This window comes from Pleurodeles waltl, chromosome 1_2 (assembly GCF_031143425.1).
Source record: "Pleurodeles waltl isolate 20211129_DDA chromosome 1_2, aPleWal1.hap1.20221129, whole genome shotgun sequence".
Taxonomy (NCBI): Eukaryota; Metazoa; Chordata; class Amphibia; order Caudata; family Salamandridae; genus Pleurodeles; species Pleurodeles waltl.
The window spans coordinates 783332144-783360068 of NC_090437.1; the positions used below are offsets into that span (position 1 = coordinate 783332144).

General features: G+C 47.7%; 1 protein-coding gene across 1 annotated transcript in view; it reads left to right on the plus strand.

The window, feature by feature from the left end:
- The window catches only part of TLL1 (tolloid like 1), a 519202-nt gene that overhangs the window by 324871 nt on the left and 166406 nt on the right, over window positions 1-27925 (plus strand). The window contains exon 15 of the mRNA XM_069243956.1: window positions 16587-16747. Coding sequence (XP_069100057.1) covers window positions 16587-16747 — 161 coding nt within the window. The remainder of the gene's footprint in view (window positions 1-16586; window positions 16748-27925) is intronic.

Consider the following 27925-nt stretch of genomic DNA (forward strand, 5'->3'; position numbering starts at 1 on the left):
TGCCACAGAAGGGAGTAGGATTCTCACCCTTTGAACTTCTGTTTGGTCATCCTGTAAGGGGACCACTTGCCCTTGTTAAAGAAGGCTGGGAGAGACCTCTCCATGAGCCTAAACAGGACATAGTGGACTATGTACTTGGCCTTCGCTCTAGAATGGCAGAGTACATGGAAAAGGCAACCAAAAACCTTGAGGCCAGCCAACAGCTCCAGAAGTTTTGGTATGACCAAAAGGCTGCACTGGTTGAGTTCCAACCAGGGCAGAAAGTCTGGGTTCTGGAGCCTGTGGCTCCCAGGGCACTCCAGGACAAATGGAGTGGCCCTTACCCAGTACTAGAGAGGAAGAGTCAGGTCACCTACTTGGTGGACCTGGGCACAAGCAGGAGCCCCAAAAGGGTGATCCATGTAAACCGCCTTAAGCTCTTCCACGACAGGGCTGATGTCAATCTGTTGATGGTAACAGATGAGGATCAGGAGGCAGAGAGTGAACCTCTCCCTGATCTTCTGTCATCAGACCCAAAAGATGGTACAGTAGATGGAGTGATCTACTCAGACACCCTCTCTGGCCAACAGCAAGCTGATTGTAGGAGAGTCCTACAACAGTTTCCTGAACTCTTCTCCTTAACCCCTGGTCAGACACACCTGTGTACCCATGATGTGGACACAGGAGACAGCATGCCTGTCAAGAACAAAATCTTTAGACAATCTGACCATGTTAAAGAAAGCATCAAGGTGGAAGTCCACAAGATGCTGGAATTGGGAGTAATTGAGCGCTCTGACAGCCCCTGGGCTAGCCCAGTGGTCTTAGTCCCCAAACCTCACACCAAAGATGGAAAGAAAGAGATGAGGTTTTGTGTGGACTACAGAGGGCTCAATTCTGTCACCAAGACAGATGCTCATCCAATCCCAAGAGCTGATGAGCTCATTGATAAATTAGGTGCTGCCAAATTTCTAAGTACCTTTGACTTGACAGCAGGGTACTGGCAAATAAAAATGGCACCTGGAGCAAAAGAAAAGACAGCATTCTCCACACCTGATGGGCATTATCAGTTTACTGTTATGCCCTTTGGTTTAAAGAATGCCCCTGCCACCTTCCAAAGGTTGGTGAATCAAGTCCTTGCTGGCTTGGAGGCCTTTAGCACAGCTTATCTTGATGATATTGCTGTCTTTAGCTCCACCTGGCAGGATCACCTGATCCACCTGAGGAAGGTTTTGAAGGCTCTGCAAACTGCAGGCCTCTCTCTCAAGGCATCCAAATGCCAGATAGGGCAGGGAACTGTGGTTTACTTGGGACACCTTGTAGGTGGAGGCCAAGTTCAGCCACTCCAACCCAAGATCCAGACTATTCTGGACTGGGTAGCTCCAAAAACCCAGACTCAAGTCAGGGCATTCCTTGGCTTGACTGGGTATTACAGGAGGTTTGTGAAGGGATATGGATCCATTGTGACAGCCCTCACTGAACTCACCTCCAAGAAAATGCCCAAGAAAGTGAACTGGACTGTGGAATGCCAACAGGCCTTTGACACCCTGAAACAAGCAATGTGCTCAGCACCAGTTCTAAAAGCTCCAGATTATTCTAAGCAGTTCATTGTGCAGACTGATGCCTCTGAACATGGGATAGGGGCAGTTTTGTCCCAAACAAATGATGATGGCCTTGACCAGCCTGTTGCTTTCATTAGCAGGAGGTTACTCCCCAGGGAGCAGCGTTGGAGTGCCATTGAGAGGGAGGCCTTTGCTGTGGTTTGGTCCCTGAAGAAGCTGAGACCATACCTCTTTGGGACTCACTTCCTAGTTCAAACTGACCACAGACCTCTCAAATGGCTGATGCAAATGAAAGGTGAAAATCCTAAACTGTTGAGGTGGTCCATCTCCCTACAGGGAATGGACTTCATAGTGGAACACAGACCTGGGACTGCCCATGCCAATGCAGATGGCCTTTCCAGGTTCTTCCACTTAGAAAATGAAGACTCTCTTGGGAAAGGTTAGTCTCATCCTCTTTCGTTTGGGGGGGGGTTGTGTAAGGAAATGCCTCCTTGGCATGGTTGCCCCCTGACTTTTTGCCTTTGCTGATGCTATGTTTACAATTGAAAGTGTGCTGAGGCCTGCTAACCAGGCCCCAGCACCAGTGTTCTTTCCCTAACCTGTACTTTTGTATCCACAATTGGCAGACCCTGGCATCCAGATAAGTCCCTTGTAACTGGTACTTCTAGTACCAACGGCCCTGATGCCAAGGAAGGTCTCTAAGGGCTGCAGCATGTCTTATGCCACCCTGGAGACCTCTCACTCAGCACAGACACACTGCTTGCCAGCTTGTGTGTACTAGTGAGGACAAAACGAGTAAGTCGACATGGCACTCCCCTCAGGGTGCCATGCCAGCCTCTCACTGCCTATGCAGTATAGGTAAGCCACCCCTCTAGCAGGCCTTACAGCCCTAAGGCAGGGTGCACTATACCATAGGTGAGGGTACCAGTGCATGAGCATGGTACCCCTACAGTGTCTAAACAAAACCTTAGACATTGTAAGTGCAGGGTAGCCATAAGAGTATATGGTCTGGGAGTTTGTCAAACACGAACTCCACAGCACCATAATGGCTACACTGAAAACTGGGAAGTTTGGTATCAAACTTCTCAGCACAATAAATGCACACTGATGCCAGTGTACATTTTATTGTAAAATACACCCCAGAGGGCACCTTAGAGGTGCCCCCTGAAACTTAACCGACTATCTGTGTAGGCTGACTAGTTTTAGCAGCCTGCCACAAACCGAGACATGTTGCTGGCCCCATGGGGAGAGTGCCTTTGTCACTCTGAGGCCGGTAACAAAGCCTGCACTGGGTGGAGATGCTAACACCTCCCCCAGGCAGGAATTGTCACACCTGGCGGTGAGCCTCAAAGGCTCACCTCCTTTGTGCCAACCCAGCAGGACACTCCAGCTAGTGGAGTTGCCCGCCCCCTCCGGCCAGGCCCCACTTTTGGCGGCAAGGCCGGAGAAAATAATGAGAAAAACAAGGAGGAGTCACTGGCCAGTCAGGACAGCCCCTAAGGTGTCCTGAGCTGAGGTGACTCTGACTTTTAGAAATCCTCCATCTTGCAGATGGAGGATCCCCCCAATAGGGTTAGGATTGTGACCCCCTCCCCTTGGGAGGAGGCACAAAGAGGGTGTACCCACCCTCAGGGCTAGTAGCCATTGGCTACTAACCCCCCAGACCTAAACACGCCCTTAAATTTAGTATTTAAGGGCTACCCTGAACCCTAGAGACTTAGATTCCTGCAACTACAAGAAGAAGGACTGCCCAGCTGAAAACCTCTGCAGCGGAAGACCAGAAGACGACAACTGCCTTGGCTCCAGAAACTCACCGGCCTGTCTCCTGCCTTCCAAAGATCCTGCTCCAGCGACGCCTTCCAAAGGGACCAGCGACCTCGACATCCTCTGAGGACTGCCCCTGCTTCGAAAAGACAAGAAACTCCCGAGGACAGCGGACCTGCTCCAAGAAAAGCTGCAACTTTGTTTCCAGCAACTTTAAAGAACCCTGCAAGCTCCCCGCAAGAAGCGTGAGACTTGCAACACTGCACCCGGCGACCCCGACTCGGCTGGTGGCGATCCAACACCTCAGGAGGGACCCCAGGACTACTCTGATACTGTGAGTACCAAAACCTGTCCCCCCTGAGCCCCCACAGCGCCGCCTGCCGAGGGAATCCCAAGGCTTCCCCTGACCGCGACTCTTTGAACCTAAAGTCCCGACGCCTGGGAGAGACCCTGCACCCGCAGCCCCCAGGACCTGAAGGACCAGACTTTCACTGGAGAAGTGACCCCCAGGAGTCCCTCTCCCTTGCCCAAGTGGAGGTTTCCCCGAGGAATCCCCCCCTTGCCTGCCTGCAGCGCTGAAGAGATCCCGAGATCTCTCATAGACTAACATTGCGAACCCGACGCTTGTTTCTACACTGCACCCGGCCGCCCCCGCGCCGCTGAGGGTGAAATTTCTGTGTGGACTTGTGTCCCCCCCGGTGCCCTACAAAACCCCCCTGGTCTGCCCTCCGAAGACGCGGGTACTTACCTGCAAGCAGACCGGAACCGGGGCACCCCCTTCTCTCCATTCTAGCCTATGTGTTTTGGGCACCACTTTGAACTCTGCACCTGACCGGCCCTGAGCTGCTGGTGTGGTGACTTTGGGGTTGCTCTGAACCCCCAACGGTGGGCTACCTTGGACCAAGAACTAAGCCCTGTAAGTGTCTTACTTACCTGGTTAACCTAACAAATACTTACCTCCCCTAGGAACTGTGAAAATTGCACTGTGTCCACTTTTAAAACAGCTATTTGTCAATAACTTGAAAAGTATACATGCAATTTTGATGATTTGAAGTTCCTAAAGTACTTACCTGCAATACCTTTCGAATGAGATATTACATGTAGAATTTGAACCTGTGGTTCTTAAAATAAACTAAGAAAAGATATTTTTCTATATAAAAACCTATTGGCTGGATTTGTCTCTGAGTGTGTGTACCTCATTTATTGTCTATGTGTATGTACAACAAATGCTTAACACTACTCCTTGGATAAGCCTACTGCTCGACCACACTACCACAAAATTGAGCATTAGTATTATCTCTTTTTGCCACTATCTTACCTCTAAGGGGAACCCTTGGACTCTGTGCATGCTATTCCTTACTTTGAAATAGCACATACAGAGCCAACTTCCTACAATGGGCATCTGTCTTGGTGACAGAGTTAAGTCCTCTGTAGTCCACACAAAACCTCATCTCTCTCTTTCCATCTTTGGTGTGAGGTTTGGGGTCTAAGACCACTGGGCTAGCCAAGGGGCTGTCAGAGTGCTCAATGACTCCCAATTCCAGCATCTTGTGGACTTCCACTTTGATGCTTTCCTTAACTTGGTCAGTCTGTCTGAATATTTTGTTTTTGACAGGCATGCTGTCTCCTGTGTCCACATCATGGGTACACAGGTGTGTCTGACCAGGGGCTAGGGAAAAGAGCTCAGCAAACTGTTGCAGGACCTTCCTACAATCAGATTGCTGTTGGCTAGAGAGGGTGTCTGAGTAGATCACTCCATCAACTGAACCATCTTTAGGGTTTGTGGAGAGGAGATCAGGGAGAGGTTCACTCTCAGTGTAGGAAGTTGGCTCTGTATGTGCTATTTCAAAGTAAGGAATAGCATGCACAGAGTCCAAGGGTTCCCCTTAGAGGTAAAATAGTGGTAAAAATAGATAATACTAATGCTCTATTTTGTGGTAGTGTGGTCGAGCAGTAGGCTTATCCAAGGAGTAGTGTTAAGCATTTGTTGTACATACACATAGACAATAAATGAGGTACACACACTCAGAGACAAATCCAGCCAATAGGTTTTTGTATAGAAAAATATCTTTTCTTAGTTTATTTTAAGAACCACAGGTTCAATTTCTACATGTAATATCTCATTTGAAAGGTATTGCAGGTAAGTACTTTAGGAACTTTAAATCATAAAAATTGCATGTATACTTTTCAAGTTATTGACAAATAGCTGTTTTAAAAGTGGACACAGTGCAATTTTCACAGTTCCTAGGGGAGGTAAGTTTTGGTTAGTTTTACCAGGTAAGTAAGACACTTACAGGGTTCAGTTCTTGGTCCAAGGTAGCCCACCGTTGGGGGTTTAGAGCAACCCCAAAGTCACCACACCAGCAGCTCAGGGCCGGTCAGGTGCAGAGTTCAAAGTGGTGCCCAAAACACATAGGCTAGAATGGAGAGAAGGGGGTGCCCCGGTTCCGGTCTGCTTGCAGGTAAGTACCCGCGTCTTCGGAGGGCAGACCAGGGGGGTTTTGTAGGGCACCGGGGGGGACACAAGTCCACACAGAAATTTCACCCTCAGCAGCGCGGGGGCGGCGGGTGCAGTGTAGAAACAAGCGTCGGGTTTGTAATGGAAGTCAATGGGAGATCTAGGGATCTCTTCAGCGCTGCAGGCAGGCAAGGGGGGGGTTCCTCGGGGAAACCTCCACTTGGTCAAGGGAGAGGGACTCCTGGGGGTCACTCCTCCAGTGAAAGTCCGGTCCTTCAGGTCCTGGGGGCTGCGGGTGCAGGGTCTCTCCCAGGTGTCGGGACTTAGGATCCAAAGAGTCGCGGTCAGGGGAAGCCTCGGGATTCCCTCTGCAGGCGGCGCTGTGGGGGCTCAGGGGGGACAGGTTTTTGTACTCACAGTCTTAGAGTAGTCCTGGGGTCCCTCCTGAGGTGTTGGATCGCCACCAGCCGAGTCGGGGTCGCCGGGTGCAGTGTTGCAAGTCTCACGCTTCTTGCGGGGAGCTTGCAGGGTTCTTTAAAGCTGCTGGAAACAAAGTTGCAGCTTTTCTTGGAGCAGGTCCGCTGTCCTCGGGAGTTTCTTGTCTTTTCGAAGCAGGGGCAGTCCTCAGAGGTTGTCGAGGTCGCTGGTCCCTTTGGAAGGCGTCGCTGGAGCAGGATCTTTGGAAGGCAGGAGACAGGCCGGTGAGTTTCTGGAGCCAAGGCAGTTGTCGTCTTCTGGTCTTCCTCTGCAAGGGTTTTCAGCTAGGCAGTCCTTCTTCTTGTAGTTGCAGGAATCTAATTTTCTAGGGTTCAGGGTAGCCCTTAAATACTAAATTTAAGGGTGTGTTTAGGTCTGGGGGGTTAGTAGCCAATAGCTACTAGCCCTGAGGGTGGGTACACCCTCTTTGTGCCTCCTCCCAAGGGGAGGGGGTCACAATCCTAACCCTATTGGGGGAATCCTCCATCTGCAAGATGGAGGATTTCTAAAAGTTAGAGTCACTTCAGCTCAGGACACCTTAGGGGCTGTCCTGACTGGCCAGTGACTCCTCCTTGTTGCTTTCTTTGTTCCCTCCAGCCTTGCCGCCAAAAGTGGGGGCCGTGGCCGGAGGGGGCGGGCAACTCCACTAAGCTGGAGTGCCCTGCTGGGCTGTGACAAAGGGGTGAGCCTTTGAGGCTCACCGCCAGGTGTCACAGCTCCTGCCTGGGGGAGGTGTTAGCATCTCCACCCAGTGCAGGCTTTGTTACTGGCCTCAGAGTGACAAAGGCACTCTCCCCATGGGGCCAGCAACATGTCTCTAGTGTGGCAGGCTGCTGGAACTAGTCAGCCTACACAGATAGTCAGTTAAGTTTCAGGGGGCACCTCTAAGGTGCCCTCTGTGGTGTATTTTACAATAAAATGTACACTGGCATCAGTGTGCATTTATTGTGCTGAGAAGTTTGATACCAAACTTCCCAGTTTTCAGTGTAGCCATTATGGTGCTGTGGAGTTCGTGTTTGACAAACTCCCAGACCATATACTCTTATGGCTACCCTGCACTTACAATGTCTAAGGTTTTGTTTAGACACTGTAGGGGTACCATGCTCATGCACTGGTACCCTCACCTATGGTATAGTGCACCCTGCCTTAGGTCTGTAAGGCCTGCTAGAGGGGTGTCTTACCTATACTGCATAGGCAGTGAGAGGCTGGCATGGCACCCTGAGGGGAGTGCCATGTCGACTTACTCGTTTTGTCCTCACTAGCACACACAAGCTGGCAAGCAGTGTGTCTGTGCTGAGTGAGAGGTCTCCAGGGTGGCATAAGACATGCTGCAGCCCTTAGAGACCTTCCTTGGCATCAGGGCCCTTGGTACTAGAAGCACCAGTTACAAGGGACTTATCTGGATGCCAGGGTCTGCCAATTGTGGATACAAAAGTACAGGTTAGGGAAAGAACACTGGTGCTGGGGCCTGATTAGCAGGCCTCAGCACACTTTCAATTGTAAACATAGCATCAGCAAAGGCAAAAAGTCAGGGGGCAACCATGCCAAGGAGGCATTTCCTTACACTCAGCTTCCTGGTTCTCATCTGTTACCATCAACAGATTCACATCAGCCCTGTCATGGAAGAGCTTAAGGCGGTTCACATGGATCACCCTCTTGGGGCTCCTGCTAGTGCCTAGGTCCACCTGGTAGGTGACCTGACTCTTCTTTTCTAGCACTGGGTAAGGGCCACTCCATTTGTCCTGAAGTGCCCTGGGAGCCACAGGTTCCAGAACCCAGACTTTCTGCCCTGGTTGAAATTCAACCATTGCAGCCTTTTGGTCATACCAAAACTTCTGGAGCTGTTGGCTGGCCTCAAGGTTTTTACTTGCCTTTTCCATGTACTCTGCCATCCTTGAATGTAGGCCAAGTACATAGTCCACTATATCTTGCTTAGGCTCATGAAGAGGTCTCTCCCAGCCTTCTTTCACAAGAGCTAGTGGTCCCCTTACAGGGTGGCCAAACAGACGTTCAAAGGGTGAGAACCCTACTCCCTTCTGAGGCACCTCTCTGTAAGCGAAAAGGAGACATGGCAAGAGGACATCCCATCTCCTTTTGAGTTTTTCAGGGAGCCCCATGATCATGCCTTTTTATGTCTTGTTTAATCTCTCAACAAGGCCATTAGTTTATGGATGGTATGGTGTAGTGAATTTATAATTCACTCCACACTCATTCCACATGTGTTTCAGGTATGCTGACGTGAAGTTGGTACCTCTGTCAGACACCTCCTTAGGAAAACCCACTCTGGTAAAAATACCAATGAGGGCCTTGGCTACTGCAGGGACAGTAGTCGACCTAAGGGGAATAGCTTCAGGGTATCTAGTAGCATGATCCACTACTACTAGTATGTGCATGTTCCCTGAGGCTGTGGGAGGTTCAAGTGGACCTACTATGTCCACACCCACTCTTTCAAAGGGGACCCCCACCACTGGAAGTGGAATGAGGGGGGCCTTTGGGTGTCCACCTGTCTTACCACTGGCTTCACAGGTGGTACAGGAGACACAAAACTCCTTGACCTTCTGGGACATGTTGGGCCAATAGAAGTGGTTGACTAGTCTCTCCCACGTCTTGGTTTGTCCCAAATGCCCAGCAAGAGGAATATCATGGGCTAAGGTCAGTATGAACTCCCTAAACTCCTAAGGCACTACCACTCTCCTAGTGGGACCAGGTTTGGGATCTCTTGCCTCAGTGTAAAGGAGTCCATCTTCCTAATAGACCCTATGTGTTCCAGTTTTCTTGCCATTGGACTCTTCAGCAGCTTGCTGCCTAAGGCCTTCAAGAGAGGGACAGGTTTCTTGCCCCTTACACAACTGCTCCCTTGAGCGTCCCCCTGGGCCTAGGAGCTCAACCTGATAAGGTTCTAACTCCAGAGGCTCAGTTCCCTCAGAGGGCAGAACTTCTTCCTGGGAAGAGAGGCTCTCTTTTTGTTGTTGTGTTGCAGCTGGTTTCCCAGTTGTCTTTCCTTTTCTCTTGGTAGGCTGGGCCCTTTTTCCAGGCTCCAACTCTACTTTTTCACCCTGAGCCTTGCACTGTGCCCTTGTCTTGACACACACCAGTTCAGGGATACCCAGCATGGCTGCATGGGTTTTCGGTTCTACCTCCGCCCATGCTGAGGACTCCAGGTCATTTCCAAGCAAACAGTCTACTGGAATATTTGAGGAGACCACCACCTGTTTCAGGCCATTGACCCCTCCCCACTCTAAAGTTACCATAGCCATGGGATGTACTTTAGTCTGATTGTCAGCGTTGGTGACTGGATAAGTTTGTCCAGCCAGGTAATGACCAGGGCAAACCAGTTTCTCTGTCACCATGGTGACACTGGCACCTGTATCCCTCAGGCCTTGTACACTTGTCCCATTAATTAAGAGCTGCTGCCTGTATTTTTGCATGTTAGGAGACCAGGCAGCCAGTGTGGCTAAATCCACCCCACCCTCAGAGACTAATGTAGCTTCAGTGTGACACCTGATTTGCTCTGGGCACACTGTTAATCCCACTTGGAGAACAGCCATTCCAGTGTTAGCTGGAGTGGAGTTAGAAGTGGTACTTTTCTTGGGACAGGCCTTGTCTCCAGTTTGGTGTCCAGGCTGATTACAGCTACGACACCAGGCCTTTTTGGGATAAAAGTTTTTACCCTTGTACCCAAAATTGTTTTGTGAAGAGGCTCTGGGCTCACCCTCCTGTGCAGGTTTTTGGGGGCCTGTAGAAGACTCTTTACTATTTTTGTTTTTGGATGTCTCAACACTCTTCCCCTGGGGAGGCTTTGTGACCCCTTTCTTTTGGTCACCTCCTGTGGAAGTCTTGGTCACCCTAGTCTTGACCCAATGGTCCGCCTTCTTTCCCAATTCTTGGGGAGAAATTGGTCCTAGGTCTACCAGATGCTGATGCAGTTTATCATTTGAACAATTACTTAATAGGTGTTCTTTCACAAATAAATTGTACAGCCCATCATAATCATTTACACCACTGACTTGAATCCAACCATCCAGTGTTTTCACTGAGTAATCCACAAAATCAACCCAGGTCTGGCTCGAGGATTTTTGAGCCCCCCTGAATCTAATTCTATGCTCCTCAGTGGAGAATCCAAAGCCCTCAATCAGGGTTCCCTTCATGAGGTCATAAGATTCTGCATCTTTTAAAGAGAGTGTGAGGAGTCTATCCCTACACTTTCCAGTGAACATTTCCCAAAGGAGAGCACCCCAGTGAGATCTGTTTACTCTTCTGGTTGCACAAGCCCTCTCAAAAGCTGTGAACCATTTGGTGATGTCATCACCATCTTCATATTTAGTTACAATCCCTTTAGGGATTTTCAACATGTCAGGAGAATCTCTGACCCTATTTATGTTGCTGCCACCATGGATGGGACCAAAACCCATCTCTTGTCTTTCCCTTTCTATGGCTAGGAGCTGTCTCTCTAAAGCCAATCTTTTGGCCATCCTGGCTAGCAGGAGGTCATCTTCACTGAGGCTATCCTCAGTGATTGCAGAGGTGCTGGACCCTCCTGTGAGGGAAGCAGCATCTCTGACTATCACAGTTGGAGACAGGGCTTGAGGGGCCCTGATCTCCCTAATTAGGGCTGGAGGGGGGGAAGTCTCCTCCAAGTCACTAACTTCATCCTCTGGGAGGTCATCCTCAGAGGGGTTGGCTTTTTCAAACTTTGCCAGCAGCTCCTGGAGCTGTATTTTGGAAGGTCTTAGGCCAACTGGTATTTTCTTTATTTTGCAGAGAGACCTTAGCTCCCTCATCTTAAGATGTAGGTAAGGGGTGATGTTGAGTTCCATCTCATTCTCTTCTGCACTAGACATTATCGGGGTCATTCCGACCCCGGCGTGCGGCGGGGCTGCCCGCCGGGCGGAGACCGCCAGAAGACCGCACCGCGGTCAAATGACCGCGGCGGTCAATCTGACTTTCCCGCTGGGTGGGCAGGCGACCGCCAAAAGGCCGCCCGCCCGCCCAGCGGGAAAGCCCCAGCAACGATGAAGCTGGCTCCGAATGGAGCTGGCGGAGTTGCTGGTGTGCGACGGGTGCAGTGGCACCCGTCGCGATTTTCAGTGTCTGCTAGGCAGACACTGAAAATCATTATGGGGCCCTGTTAGGGGGGCCCTGCACTGCCCATGCCTGTGGCCCCAGGACACCAGGGGCCCCAGGACACCCGTTCCCGCCATCCTGTTCCTGGCGGTTTTTACCGCCAGGACCAGGATGGCGGGAAGGGGGTCGGAATCCCCATGGCGGTGCTGCGAGCAGCGCCGCCATGGAGGATTCTTTGGGGCAGGGGTAAACCGGCGGGAAACCGCCGGTTGCCCTTTTCTGACCGCGGCTTTACCGCCGCGGTCAGAATTGCCCATGAAGCACCACCAGCCTGTTGGCGGTGCTTCCGCGGCACTCTGCCCTGGCGGTTTTCAACCGCCAGGGTCAGAATGACCGCCTATGTTTCTAAAAGTTGGAATACTTTGTAAGAATCAAAAACTATCTCTAAAACTTAATTCAAACTTTCACAAACTTTTAAACTCTAAAAGAAATGCTAACTGGGACTAACACAAGGCCCTAGCAGGACTTTTAAAAATTTAGAAAAATAGCTCAAATTGCAAAAATCAGTTTCTAATGACAATTTTTTTAATTTAGTTGTGTGATCAGGTATTGGCTGAGTAGTCCAGCAAATGCAAAGTCTTGTACCCCACTCCTGATCCACCAATGTAGGAAGTTGGCTCTGTATGCACTATTTCAAAGTAAGGAATAGTATGCACAGAGTCCAAGGGTTCCCCTTAGAGGTAAGCTAGTGGCAAAAAGAGATAATACTAATGCTCTATTTTGTGGTAGTGTGGTTGAGCAGTAGGCTTATCAAGGAGTAGTGTTAAGCATTTGTTGTACACACACAGGCAATAAATGAGGAACACACACTCAGAGACAATTCCAGGCCAATAGGTTTTTGTATAGAAAAATATATTTTCTTAGTTTATTTTAAGAACCACAGGTTCAAGATTTACATGTAATACTTCAAATGAAAGGTATTGCAGGTAGGTACTTTAGGAACTTTGAATTAGCAAAATAGCATACATAGTTTTCAAATAAATCACATATAGCTATTTTAAAACTAGACAGTGCAATTTTCAACAGTTCCTGGGGGGAGTAAGAGTTTGTTAGTTTTTGCAGGTAAGTAAACCACCTATGGGGTTCAAGTTTGGGTCCAAGGTAGCCCACCGTTGGGGGTTCAGAGCAACCCCAAAGTTACCACACCAGCAGCTCAGGGCCGATCAGGTGCAGAGGTCAAAGTGGTGCCCAAAACGCATAGGCTTCAATGGAGAAGGGGGTGCCCCGGTTCCAGTCTGCCAGCAGGTAAGTACCCGCGTCTTCGGAGGGCAGACCAGGGGGGTTTTGTAGGGCACCGGGGGGGACACAACTCAGCACAGAAAGTACACCCTCAGCAGCACGGGGCGGCCGGGTGCAGTGTGCAAACATGTGTCGGGTTTTCAATAGGTTTCAATGGGAGACCAAGGGGTCTCTTCAGCGATGCAGGCAGGCAAGGGGGTGCTCCTCGGGGAAGCCACCGCCTGGGCAAGCCACCGCCTGGGCAAGGGAGAGGGCCTCCTAGGGGTCACTCCTGCACTGGAGTTCGGATCCTTCAGGTCCTGGGGGCTGCGGGTGCAGAGTCTTTACCAGGCGTCGGGATCTGAGGAACAGGCAGTCGCGGTCAGGGGGAGCCTCGGGATTCCCTCTGCAGGCGTCGCTGTGGGGGCTCAGGGGGGGCAACTCTGGCTACTCACGGTCTCGCAGTCGCCGGGGAGTCCTCCCTGAAGTGATTGTTCTCCACAAGTCAAGCCGGGGGCGTTGGGTGCAGAGTAGCAAGTCTCACGCTTCCGGCGGGAAACGCAAGTTGTTTTAAAGTTGCTCCTTTGTAACAAAGTTGCAGTCTTGGGTGAACAGAGCTGCTTTCCTCGGGAGTTCTTTGTCCTTCTAGAGCAGGGCAGTCCTCTGAGGATTCAGAGGTTGCTGGTCCCTGGGGAAAGCGTCACTGGAGCAGTGTCTTTAGAAGTGGGGAGACAGGCTGGTAGAGCTGGGGCCAAAGCAGTTGGTGTCTCCGTCTCCCAAGGGGAGGGGGTCACATTCCTATCCCTATTGGGGGAATCCTCCATCTGCAAGATGGAGGATTTCTAAAAGTCAGAGTCACCTCAGCTCAGGACACCTTAGGGGCTGTCCTGACTGGCCAGTGACTCCTCCTTCTTTTTCTCATTATCTCCTCCGGCCTTGCCGCCAAAAGTGGGGCCGTGGCTGGAGGGGGCAGTCAACTCCACTAGCTGGAGTGCCCTGTGGTGCTGTAACAAAGAGGGTGAGCCTTTGAGGCTCACCGCCAGGTGTTACAGTTCCTGCAGGGGGAGGTGTAAAGCACCTCCACCCAGTACAGGCTTTGTTACTAGCCACAGAGTGACAAAGGCCCTCTCCCCATGTGGCCAGCAACATGTCTCTAGTGTGGCAGGCTGCTAAAACCAGTCAGCCTATACGGATAGTCAGTTAAGGTTTCAGGGGGCACCTCTAAGGTGCCCTCTGGGGTGTATATTACAATAAAATGTACACTGGCATCAGTGTGCATTTATAGTGCTGAGAAGTTTGATACCAAACTTCACAGTTTTCAGTGTAGCCATTATGGTGCTGTGGAGTTCGTGCATGACAGACTCCCAGACCATATACTCTTAGGGCTACCCTGCACTTACAATGTCTAAGGTTTTGCTTAGACACTGTAGGGGCACAGTGCTCATGCACTGGTGCCCTCACCTATGGTATAGTGCACCCTGCCTTAGGGCTGTAAGGCCTGCTAGAGGGGTGACTTATCTATACTGCATAGGCAGTGTGCGGTTGGCATGGCACCCTGAGGGGAGTGCCATGTCGACTTACTCGTTTTGTCCTCAGCAGCACACGCAAGCTGGCAAGCAGTGTGTCTGTGCTGAGTGAGGGGTCCCCAGGGTGGCATAAGACATGCTGCATCCCTTAGAGACCTTCCCTGGCATCAGGGCCCTTGGTACCAGGGGTACCAGTTACAAGGGACTTACCTGGATGCCAGGGTGTGCCAATTGTGGAAACAAAAGTACAGGTTAGGGAAAGAACACTGGTGCTGGGGCCTGGTTAGCAGGCCTCAGCACACTTTCAAATCAAAACTTAGCATCAGCAAAGGCAAAAAGTCAGGGGGTAACCATGCCAAGGAGGCATTTCCTTACACACATCATAAAGGCTCTGCTCAGCACACTCACAGAGTGTCTTGACACTAGTCTTTTGTGACTCCAGACAAACTACAGCCAGGGCATGGAGGCAGGAAGTTCCAAACACCTTTGAGAGTGGAAACCTCCAAAACCTTCCCCTACTTCAAAGTAGGCACCAGGTACAAATAATAGACCCAACTCTTCAGTATACCTCGGGACCTGTGAAAGACTCAGACGTGCTGCTGTGCTGCTCTTGAAGAAGGAATGGTTCTCTGTTGCCCTGTGTCCTTGCTGCCTAAGTGAAGAGGATTAGCCCTGCATTTTGGCCCTAGGACCACCAGAGTGACTCCAAGAGATTTTTGGCTGGCCCCCTACGCAGAGCCTCAGGGACAGAAAAGGGTCAAACCATCTTGAGCCCAGCACCTGAACTTTGCCTGCTCTGGGTCTTGACTCCCAAGTGGTGCCACCCCAGTCCTAAATCCTTGGAAGAGGGCCTGAAGGTGCTCTGCCAGCCTAGCTGTGGTCCCACCAGCACTGATGTAGCACACTGCATCGCTTTCCAACCCTGTATCAGGACTGCTATGTGATGCATCCCTGAATCAGGACCTCTGCAGCTCCTTGGAACCACTGCTGAGCATCACATCTCAATGCAGGTCTTCACATTATACCCCTAGCAGCTCCTTAGAGCCCCTGCTGCATGATATATCTTGACAGAAGTCTCCTCATCGCACCCCTCCAGATCCACAGGGCTGCTACCAGTGCTGCATCTCTATGCAAGCTTTTGCATTCCTGTCCTGCAGCTCCTTGGAACCTCTGCTGTGTGACGCATCTTCGATGAAGGATATCAAATTGCTCCGCATGCCAGGATTTATGGTATTTTGTTCCGTGAGCCTAACTTGGTCCCTATATCCAGCATGTGATCCATTGTGGTTGGCCTGAACTTGTGACTTTGTCTAAGTCTTGCACGGCCAGGTAACCACAGTTGGCACTTTGTGCTTTTAGGTAGTACTTCTACTTAAATCTTTAAATTTGTACATCTCTGATTGTACAGATTGGAGGTTTGGCGTTTTGATCTCAAATAACATTACATTTTTACTCCTCTTTTCTCAATTGGTGTGATATTTTTCTTATGTTGTGTTTTCCCTTTATTACTGTTTGAAGTGCTGCATAAATACTTTAAACGTTGCTTCATAATTAAGCCTGACTGTTTTGTGCCAAGCTACCAAAGGGTTACGCATAGGTTAATTTGGTATTTGCTTGTGACTTCACCCAAACAGAAATTGTGGCTGCTACTTGAGTAATGTTTCACCCTATCCCCTTCCAACCAGTAATCCAGTTTCCAATGCAGTATTTTTACACTGAATTAAAAAAAACTGTAGAATTCTGATGCCTTTTATCATTTCAAAAACATGTTGAATGATGTTGTTAAACTAAGGATATCTGTTTCAAATGTAAAGGGAAAGATCCAGCTCTGCCCCTGGTCAGACAAAGACAGGTGCTGCGAATAGCACTGAAAGATGGGGAGCACTAGGGAGGAGATTGGTCATACTTCACCTTGCCTTTAATTGTAACTTTACCCTCAGCAGTGCTATCTGGAGAGACAGGGGATCAATTGAGTACCATACATATGAACTGATCAGTATGTCCTACAGGACTATTCATAGGTTTAGGCTTTTCACAAGTAATGACATTGATATTTACAGAAGTTGAATTCGTATCCCCACAATGCAGAGTTTACCTCATCTTAAATACAGGGTCTACAAATGTTAGTACTTTTCGATCTCTAATCAGTAAAGTGGATGATCTACTGTGTTAAACACATGATACAAGGCAGGCAGGATGCTCGAAGAATTATATTACCCTTGAATACGATTTCATTAATAACAATTGTTTTGTACATTTCAGTACTGCATGGGTGCCACTTTGAAAGAATAAAATAAAAACAGGCACTTACCACACAATCTATTATGTAAAGTCAAATTCAAACGGTGAGATGGTCAAAAAATTGATTTCTTTGAATTGCTATTTGTAAATACTTGTTCCAATTTGTAATTCTCATGAAAAGATATTGTGATATTTCTGAAATTTAAATATGGCTTCTTATCTTTTTTCCATTATCCTCAGCTGCTTGTGGAGGACTTCTGTCGAAACTTAATGGGACAATAACCACACCTGGCTGGCCCAAAGAGTACCCTCCGAACAAAAACTGCATCTGGCAGGTTGTGGCTCCAACTCAATACCGAATTTCTATGAAGTTCGAGTACTTTGAATTGGAAGGGAATGAAGTAAGTAAATAATGAGACAGAACTCCAAATCATTGTAATCCTAGTAGCAACACAAAACAAAACATTAGTTTATATAGTAGTTTTTATCAGTGAGACTGCACTAGAGCATGTTAAGTTTCTCTTTCATCATCATGTTTTTGTAAAGTTATTGATACTCACACTTCGTGGGCCATAAGAAGTCTCATAGCTTAGCTTAATCATTGCCTGTTCTGGAGCTGGGATTGTTTCAAGTAAGATTTCAGTTTACCATTATCAGGGTTAACCCCCTGCTTCCTCAGTTTGATGGACAATTGATGTTGTCTGAGAAAAATCAGGAGCTGTATATCACATTAAATTATCATAGCAATCTCTAGTCTATTTCAGTCAATAATGAGAGTTTGTATGAGTTAAAGGGTTTTTAAAATCAAATCATTTAGTATTTTATCTGTATTAGCATCAACATATAACTCCTTCAATATACCTCATCTTGTCAATAATCAAAATAAGTAATGAGTAAATCATAATAAATGCATTAAGCGTGCTCCATAAAGGAAAGAATCCCTTTACTAGGAAGGAGAAGGAAATAAAGGTGTAAGTTTCAGAAACTATGACATCTGAATTTGAGAGAAGCCATAAAGCTTCAGCATCAAAATCAGCTAAATATTTTAATAATCAATCAAAGCAGAACTTCTCATGGAGAGAGGTTCAAGAAATTCAATAGAGTCTCACTGAAATGGCAAATGTAATAGCGAAGACAGCAAGTAATGAGGAACACACACTACTATAGACAAACAAAATCAATTTTGCAAAATCAGTCAGTTTCTTTTTTCTTTAGTTGACCAGTGGGCTCTCAATGTGCCCATGGGAATACGTTCACTCCCTGACTTCTCACAGGAACACAATGTTCTCCAGACTGCAACATCTAAGACTACAAATATGTTTTATTGTGTAACCAACTTACTCAGGTTCCCATGAATCATCCGCCCATACAATACTACATTCCCATGTGTGGACTTCATATCTAGCCTGCTAAATAACAAATCAATACCTTAGCTAACAGTGGTCTTTTTAAAAGTTGAAACATCTATGTAGATGAAAAGAAAACATTTTTGCACAACAGCTGTTTATAATGAAAAACAAATCTTTCAAAAGGGTCAAGATCAGGCCTTGCACCTTTTCCTCAATTCAACTTAATTAACCAGTGTCTAACTATTTCAGGCCTAAACCTTTTATGTATGATTGCCTACTACAATTTGTGTATTTATTCATGCTATACTCATTATCAGCTTTGCACATTATTCCAGCATCAATGTTGTCTTTTCCTTGGCAATTTTAAATGTGCTTCCAACTGTGTAAAGATATTTCCGCATTGCAAAATGTTCACTCTATTAAATTCAGCTACACGGAAATATATATGCTGATTATTTCTCAATACGTTTACCTTTGGCACAGCTTTTTGTTGAATGATGAAACATGTTTGCTTGGTTTGGTGTAAATCCATCAGTAGTTTTGAGAAATATGCAGATAAGATATGGCTCACAGGGATAACAACATAGAGATGCCTGGAATGTTAGTCTGCTGATGATCTGTCAACCTGGATTGCGAACCATCCATAGATCAAACCAAAGAAATACACAAATGTGATTCTATGAGGGAGCCGTAGCAGCATTCCATGACCCACTGGTCAGGTAATGAGCCCAAGAGGGATCTCCTCTTCAAATTATAATTTATAAAGTACATTTTCTCAGTGGGTTCATGAACTCCATCAAGAGTCTATGGACCACAAACCTGTCTCGGGTTACTGAACACCAGTAAGGACTTGTATACCCATGTTGGACCCCCTCTGGGGTGTGCAAACCGTAGATCAGAGTTTTTAGAGAAGAGATTCACTTAGAACAGGGGTCTTCAAACTGGGGGGTGATCCTGGGGGTGGGGGGGGCGAACGCCAGGCTTTGTGCAAAATAAGAATGACAGATAACAGTGCTTTGTTTTAAGCAGAAACATGTTATTGCATTTAAAAAAGGCAACAGTACTTAACTGCAATGTTTAAATAAGTCTAGACATACTTAAACATTGGCAACTTTATTTAAAAAATTAGAAAAAGTCTGAGGGGTGCCAATGATTTTTTTTTTCTTCAACTGGGGGCGCAGCATTAAATAGTTTGGAGACCACTTCCTTAGAAGGTCTGCAGACCACGTACCCCATTATGGGTATGTGAGCTTTAGGAAATCCAACAATTCTTGGTGAGTGTGCTCACTCAAACAGGGATCACAAACCAAAAAAAAGGAAGCCAGCCTCCTATTGGATGCCTGAACAGCGTGCTCATCGTGGGTTGAGTACTGGGCCAGTAGACAGACCACAAAAAAGGTTAACTCATTTACCTAGTCCAGTTCAAACATTGTCCTGAATGTATTCATTAGAGGTATTCAACCTCTCCTATTCAAACATGTAGCATAATTTGACAAGCAATGAGGAATGAGGGCACCACATATGATGGGGAGCAGGAGAGATGCATTCTTTAGAAAAGTAATATATTACAACAGATATATTGATTAAGTGATATGGTTCTTATGCATGGGAAGAGTAAGGGATTTTATTACCCTCCACTGTCAGATTATTAAATAAATACTGGCTACTTACAATAATAAAGTTCTAGAAGCTTCCCAAATGAATTAATCATTTACTTAGCAGGAACCATAAGGTAAAAATTGGTGTGCTTTCTATTGTTAGCAATATTTAAACAATACATGCTTTATACATTTAGTGGTTTTAGATACACCCAATAGATTATTTTTCTCTCATCCCATGCTGAGAGCTGTTTGGTGTAACATTCCACCTCCTATGGAGTGTTGGAGTGTTTGCATTCCGCCTCCTACAGAATATTTGCATTTCACCTTCTATGGAGTGCTTCCATTTCTCTAGATGAGGGACTATTTTACACAAGTGCACTGAATCGTCACACATAAAGTAGCTTTCTCTTGTATGGGCATTGTATAAAGAAAACAATATGGTTTTTTGTTTGTTTTCAATGTAGCACATTTGTTTAAAGTTTTAGAACTTTAAACAACTGACCTGTTGAATTTTCTAGTGCCAATGCTAAGCAGTGGGGAGGACAGGGATTAAGTACCATTAAATAAGAATTGCTTTGAAAACACTGTCATTGCTTACATTTTTTAGTTTTAGTAAGATCGTTAACAAAAGTTTTGAAATTCATCTATATGTGCAGCATTTAGGAACATCGACCAGCGTATGTGTGCATTTGAAATAAATACACAATAATGACCTCAACTTTGTCAGTTTTCTTTTCTGGACATCATGTAGGGGACATTTACTGTTTTATCATTTAATTCCTGAGAAGTAAAGCTACCCTTTTATCATGTATTAATTCCTGAGAAGTAAAGCTACCCTGTATGAGCTGTTTAGTTTGTATGCCTCACTCCTTCTTCGCCTTTGTCTCTCGTGGACGTTTAATGATATGGTTTAACTCTAGGTCTTAGTCTTGACACACATTAAGGCCCAGGTTTATGTTAAAGTGCACCTGCACGGTGCTGCGCCAAAAATAGCAGCGACATGCTGCACCACTCTAGAGATGCAAGGGTGCGCCGTATTTAGCGGAATGCAGCACACATAGAAAAAGCAAAAAACAAGGAGGAATAAAAGCAATCCTCCTTGTTTTGCCATGCTAATGCCACCCCTGGGGTGGTGTTAGTTTCTGGCCCTGCCTCCGGTTTACAACAACTTGTAAATCTGAGGCAGCGTCAAAAGCAATGGGTGTTGCAGTGGAATGGCCACAGCAACAACGATTACACGCCCTTATGATGCAGAAAACTGCGTCGGAGGGCCCATAATTAGAAGGAGGCGTAATGCCCCCAAAAAAGTGGCGTTACACATCTTTGTAAATATGGAGCAGTGCTTAGTGCCATCGAAGTGTCATGAAAAGCGATGCTCCAGTGGCGCTAGGGGCTCTTAAATATGCCCCTAAATGCCTGTAGGTGCCTTTCACTTTAGCCAGGTGGATGCGAGGGAAAGGCTCCTTATCCACCCTCTCCCACGCTGCAGTCTCACAACTGATGCCTCTTTACTGCTTTAATGATAAAGATTGGTCTTGGTCGGTTGGAAAAGTGAGCACAGAAGGCAAGCATTTAGGCTTACAAAGCACATGCTTGCAAATGCTAATTTCATATGATCTATAATATCCATAATGTGCGAACCCTTAAACACGTAATAGCCTGTTCCCTTGCAGCCTCTAGATGTTTATTTAGGCTTTTATGCAGTGCTAAAGGTCTCCTTTTGGTTATTTCATGGAGTGGAAGCAAAGAATGACAGAGTGGAGGAGACAGAGTTACTTTAAGAACAGATTTTGTTTATAAGTGCTGTAAGGAAATGCCTCCTTGGCATGGTTACCCCCTGACTTTTTGCCTTTGCTGATGCTATGTTTTGAATTGAAAGTGTGCTGAGGCCTGCTAACCAGGCCCCAGCACCAGTGTTCTTTCCCTAACCTGTACTTTTGATTCCACAATTGGCACACCCTGGCACCCAGATAAGTCCCTTGTAACTGGTACCTCTGGTACCAAGGGCCCTGATGCCAGGGAAGGTCTCTAAGGGCTGCAGCATGTATTATGCCACCCTAGAGACCCCTCACTCAGCACAGACACACTGCTTACCAGCTTGTGTGTGCTAGTGAGAACAAAATGAGTAAGTCGACATGGCACTCCCCTCAGGGTGCCATGCCAGCCTCTCACTGCCTATGCAGTATAGGTAAGACACCCCTCTAGCAGGCCTTACAGCCCTAAGGCAGGGTGCACTATACCATAAGTGAGGGTACCAGTGCATGAGCACTGTGCCCCTACAGTGTCTAAGCAAAACCTTAGACATTGTAAGTGCAGGGTAGCCATAAGAGTATATGGTCTGGGAGTCTGTTTTACACGAACTCCACAGCACCATAATGGCTACACTGAAAACTGGGAAGTTTGGTATCAAACTTCTCAGCACAATAAATGTACACTGATGCCAGTGTACATTTTATTGTAAAATACACCCCAGAGGGCACCTTAGAGGTGCCCCCTGAAACTTAACCGACTATCTGTGTAGGCTGACTGGTTCCAGCAGCCTGCCACATTAGAGACATGTTGCTGGCCTCATGGGGAGAGTGCCTTTGTCACTCTGAGGCCAGTAACAAAGCCTGCACTGGGTGGAGATGCTAACACCTCCCCCAGGCAGGAGCTGTAACACCTGGCGGTGAGCCTCAAAGGCTCACCCCTTTGTCACAGCACCGCAGGACACTCCAGCTAGTGGAGTTGCCCGCCCCCTCCGGCCCCGGCCCCCACTTTTGGCGGCAAGGCCGGAGAAAATAATGAGAATAACAAGGAGGAGTCACTGGCCAGTCAGGACAGCCCCTAAGGTGTCCTGAGCTGAGGTGACTCTAACTTTTAGAAATCCTCCATCTTGCAGATGGAGGATTCCCCCAATAGGATTAGGGATGTGACCCCCTACCCTTGGGAGGAGGCACAAAGAGGGTGTACTCACCCTCAGGGCTAGTAGCCATTGGCTACTAACCCCCCAGACCTAAACACGCCCTTAAATTTAGTATTTAAGGGCTCTCCCTGAACCTAGAAATGAGATTCCTGCAACAACAAGAAGAAGGACTGCCTAGCTGAAAACCCCTGCAGAGGAAGACCAGAAGACAACAACTGCCTTGGCTCCAGAAACTTACCGGCCTGTCTCCTGCCTTCCAAAGAACTCTGCTCCAGCGACGCCTTCCAAAGGGACCAGCGACCTCTGAATCCTCTGAGGACTGCCCTGCTTCGACGACGACAAGAAACTCCCGAGGACAGCGGACCTGCTCCAAAAAGACTGCAACTTTATCCAAAGGAGCAGCTTTAAAGACCCCTGCAATCTCCCCGCAAGAAGCGTGAGACTTGCAACACTGCACCCGGCGACCCCGACTCGGCTGGTGGAGAACCAACACCTCAGGGAGGGCCCCCGGACTACTCTACGACTGTGAGTACCAAAACCTGTCCCCCCTGGACCCCCACAGCGCCGCCTGCAGAGGGAATCCCGAGGCTTCCCCTGACCGCGACTCTCTGAAACCTAAGTCCCGACGCCTGGAAAAGACCCTGCACCCGCAGCCCCCAGGACCTGAAGGACCGGACTTTCACTGCAGAAGTGACCCCCAGGAGTCCCTCTCCCTTGCCCAAGTGGAGGTTTCCCCGAGGAAGCCCCCCCTTGCCTGCCTGCAGCGCTGAAGAGATCCCTTGATCTCTCATTGACTTCCATTGCGAACCCGACACTTGTTTTAACACTGCACCCGGCCGCCCCCGCGCCGCTGAGGGTGAAATTTCTGTGTGGGCTTGTGTCCCCCCCGGTGCCCTACAAAACCCCCCTGGTCTGCCCTCCGAAGACGCGGGTACTTACCTGCAAGCAGACCGGAACCGGGGCACCCCCTTCTCTCCTTTGAAGCCTATGCGTTTTGGGCACCACTTTGAACTCTGCACCTGACCGGCCCTGAGCTGCTGGTGTGGTAACTTTGGGGTTGCCCTGAACCCCCAACGGTGGGCTACCTTGGACCAAGAACTGAACCCTGTAAGTGTCTTACTTACCTGGTAAAACTAACAAAAACTTACCTCCCCCAGGAACTGTGAAAATTGCACTGTGTCCACTTTTAAAATAGCTATTTGTGAATAACTTGAAAAGTATACATGCAATTGAAATGATTCAAAGTTCCTAATGTACTTACCTGCAATACCTTTCAAACAAGATATTACATGTTAAATTTGAACCTGTGGTTCTTAAAATAAACTAAGAAAATATATTTTTCTATAACAAAACCTATTGGGTGGATTTGTCTCTGAGTGTGTGTACCTCATTTATTGTCTATGTGTATGTACAACAAATGCTTAACACTACTCCTTGGATAAGCCTACTGCTCGACCACACTACCACAAAATAGAGCATTAGTATTATCTCTTTTTACCACTGTTTTACCTCTAAGGGGAACCCTTGGACTCTGTGCATGCTATTCCTTACTTTGAAATAGCACATACAGAGCCAACTTCCTACATTGGTGGATCAGCGGTGGGGTACAAGACTTTGCATTTGCTGGACTACTCAGCCAATAACTGATCACACGACAAATTCCAAAAATTGTCATTAGAAATTGATTTTTGCAATTTGAAATTTTTCTAAATTCTTAAAAGACCTGCTAGGGCCTTGTGTTAGATCCTGTTTAGCATTTCCTTTAGAGTTTAAAAGTTTGGTAAAAGTTTGAATTAGAACCTAGAACTAGTTTTAGATTCTTAAAAAGTATTCCAACTTTTAGAAGCATAATGTCTAGTGCAGAGATGAATGTGGTGGAACTCGTCACCACACCTTACCTCCATCTTAAGATGAGGGAGATAAGGTCACTCTGTAAAATAAAGAAAATAGTAATGGGCCCCAGACCTTCCAAACTACAGCTCCAGGAGCTGTTGGCAGAGTTTGAAAAGGCCAACCCCTCTGAGGATGGCAACACAGAGGATGAAGATAGTGACTTGGAGGAAAATTCCCCTCTACCAGTCCTATTTAGGGAGAACAGGGCCTCTCAAGCCCTGACTCCACAAATAATAGTCAGAGATGCTGGTTCCCTCACAGGAGAGGCCAGCAATTCTGAAATCACTGAGGATAACTCCAGTGAAGAGGACATCCAGTTAGCCAGGATGGCCAAAAGATTGGCTTTGGAAAGACAGATCCTAGCCATAGAAAGGGAAAGACAAGAGATGGGCCTAGGACCCATCAATGGTGGCAGCAACATAAATAGGGTCAGAGATTCTCCTGACATGTTGAAAATCCCTAAAGGGATTGTAACTAAATATGAAGATGGTGATGACATCACCAAATGGTTCACAGCTTTTGAGAGGGCTTGTGTAACCAGAAAAGTGAACAAATCTCACTGGGGTGCTCCCCTTTGGGAAATGTTCACAGGAAAGTGTAGGGATAGACTCCTCACACTCTCTGGAAAAGATGCAGAATCTTATGACCTCATGAAGGGTACCCTGATTGAGGGCTTTGGATTCTCCACTGAGGAGTATAGGATTAGATTCAGGGGGGATCAAAAATCCTCGAGCCAGACCTGGGTTGACTTTGTAGACTACTCAGTAAAAACACTAGATGGTTGGATTCAAGGCAGTGGTGTAAGTAATTATGATGGGCTGTACAATTTATTTGTGAAAGAACACCTGTTAAGTAATTGTTTCAATGACAAACTGCATCAGCATCTGGTGGACCTAGGACCAATTTCTCCCCAAGAATTGGGAAAGAAGGCGGACCATTGGGTCAAGACTAGGGTGTCCAAAACTTCCACAGGGGGTGACCAAAAGAAAGGGGTCACAAAACCTCCCCAGGGGAAAGGTGGTGAGACAGCCAAAAATAAAAATAGTAAAGAGTCTTCTACAGGCCCCCAAAAACCTGCACAGGAGGGTGGGCCCAGAGCCTCTTCACAAAACAATCCTGGGTACAAGGGTAAAAACTTTGATCCCAAAAAGGCCTGGTGTCGAAACTGTAGTCAGTCTGGACACCAAACTGGAGACAAGGCCTGTCCCAAGAAAGATACCACTTCTAACTCCCATCCAGCTAAAACTGGAATGGCCAGTCTCCAAGTGGGATCAACAGTGTGCCCAGAGCAAATCAGGTGTCACACTGAAGCTACATTAGTCTCTGAGGGTGGGGTGGATTTAGCCACACTGGCTGCCTGGCCCCCTAACATGCAAAAATACAGGCAGCAGCTCTTAATTAATGGGACAAGTGTAGAGGGCCTGAGGGATACAGGTGCCAGTGTCACCATGGTGACAGAGAAACTGGTTTCCCCTGGCCAATACCTGACTGGACAAACTTATCCAGTCACCAACGCTGACAATCAGACTAAAGTACATCCCATGGCTATGGTAACTTTAGAGTGGGGAGGGGTCAATGGCCTGAAACAGGTGGTGGTCTCCTCAAATATCCCAGTAGACTGTTTGCTTGGAAACGACCTGGAGTCCTCAGCATGGGCTGAGGTAGAACTGAAAACCCATGCAGCCATGCTGGGTATCCCTGAACTGGTGTGTGTCAAGACTAGGGCACAGGGCAAGGCACAGGGTGAAAAAGTAGAGCTGGAGTCTGGAAAAATGGCCCAGCCTACCAAGAGAAAAGGAAAGTCAGCTGGGAAACCAGCTGCAACACAACACCAAAAAGAGAACCTCTCTTCTCAGGAAGAAGTTCTGCCCTCTGAGGGAACTGAGCCTATGGAGCTGGAACCTTATCAGGTTGAGCTCTTGGGGCCAGGGGGACCCTCAAGGGAAGAGTTGTGTAAGGGACAAGAAACCTGTCCCTCTCTTGAAGGCCTTAGGCAGCAAGCTGCTGAAGAGTCCAAAGGCAAGAAAAATGGAACACATAGGGTCTATTGGGAAGATGGACTCCTGTACACTGAGGCAAGAGATCCCAAACCTGGTGCCACTAGGAGAGTGGTAGTGCCTCAGGGTTTCAGAGAGTTTATTCTGACCTTAGCCCATGATATTCCCCTTGCTGGACATTTGGGACAAACCAAGACGTGGGAGAGGTTAGTCAACCACTTCTACTGGCTCAATATGTCCCAGAAGGTTAAGGAGTTTTGCCTCTCCTGCCCCACCTGTCAAGCCAGTGGTAAGACAGGTGGGCATCCAAAGGCCCCCCTCATTCCACTTCCAGTGGTGGGGGTCCCCTTTGAAAGAGTGGGTGTGGACATAGTTGGTCCACTAGAACCTCCCACAGCCTCAGGAAATATGTACATCCTAGTAGTAGTGGATCATGCTACTGGGTATCCTGAAGCTATTCCCCTTAGGTCGACTAGTGCCCCTGCAGTAGCCAAGGCCCTCATTGGTATCTTTACCAGAGTGGGTTTCCCTAAGGAGGTGGTTTCTGACAGAGGTACCAACTTCATGTCAGCTTACCTAAAACACATGTGGAATGAGTGTGGAGTGACTTATAAATTCACTACACCATATCATCCACAAACTAATGGCCTTGTTGAGAGATTCAACAAGACATTAAAGGGCATGATCATGGGGCTCCCAGAAAAACTCAAAAGGAAATGGGATGTCCTCCTGCCATGTCTGCTTTTCGCTTACAGAGAGGTGCCTCAGAAGGGAGTAGGATTCTCACCCTTTGAACTTCTGTTTGGCCACCCTGTAAGGGGACCACTTGCTCTTGTTAAAGAAGGCTGGGAGAGACCTCTTCATGAGCCTAAACAAGACATAGTGGACTATGTACTTGGCCTTCGCTCAAGGATGGCAGAGTACATGGAAAAGGCAAGTAAAAACCTTGAGGCCAGCCAACAACTCCAGAAGTTGTGGTATGACCAAAAGGCTGCACTGGTTGAATTTCAACCAGGACAGAAAGTCTGGGTTCTGGAGCCTGTGGCTCCCAGGGCACTCCAGGACAAATGGAGTGGCCCTTACCCAGTACTAGAAAGGAAGAGTCAGGTCACCTACCTGGTGGACCTGGGCACAAGCAGGAGCCCCAAGAGGGTGATCCATGTGAACCGCCTTAAGCTCTTCCATGACAGGGCTGATGTAAATCTGTTGATGGTAACAGATGAGGACCAGGAAGCTGAGAGTGAACCTCTCCCTGATCTCCTCTCATCAGACCCTAAAGATGGCTCAGTAGATGGAGTGATCTACTCAGACACCCTCTCTAGCCAACAGCAGTCTGATTGCAGGAAGGTCCTGCAGCAGTTTGCTGAGCTCTTTTCCCTAACCCCTAGTCAGACCCACCTGTGTACCCATGATGTGGACACAGGAGACAGCATGCCTGTCAAAAACAAAATATTTAGACAGTCTGACCAAGTTAAGGAAAGCATCAAGGTGGAAGTCCACAAGATGCTGGAATTGGGAGTAATTGAGTACTCTGACAGCCCCTGGGCTAGCCCAGTGGTCTTAGTCCCCAAACCTCACACCAAAGAAGGAAAGAGAGAGATGAGGTTTTGTGTGGACTACAGAGGTCTCAACTCTGTCACAAAGACAGATGCTCATCCCATTCCTAGAGCTGATGAGCTAATAGACAAATTAGGGGCTGCCAAATTCTTAAGTACCTTTGACTTAACAGCAGGGTACTGGCAAATCAAAATGGCCCCTGGAGCAAAAGAAAAGACAGCATTCTCCACACCTGATGGGCATTATCAGTTCACTGTTATGCCCTTTGGTTTAAAGA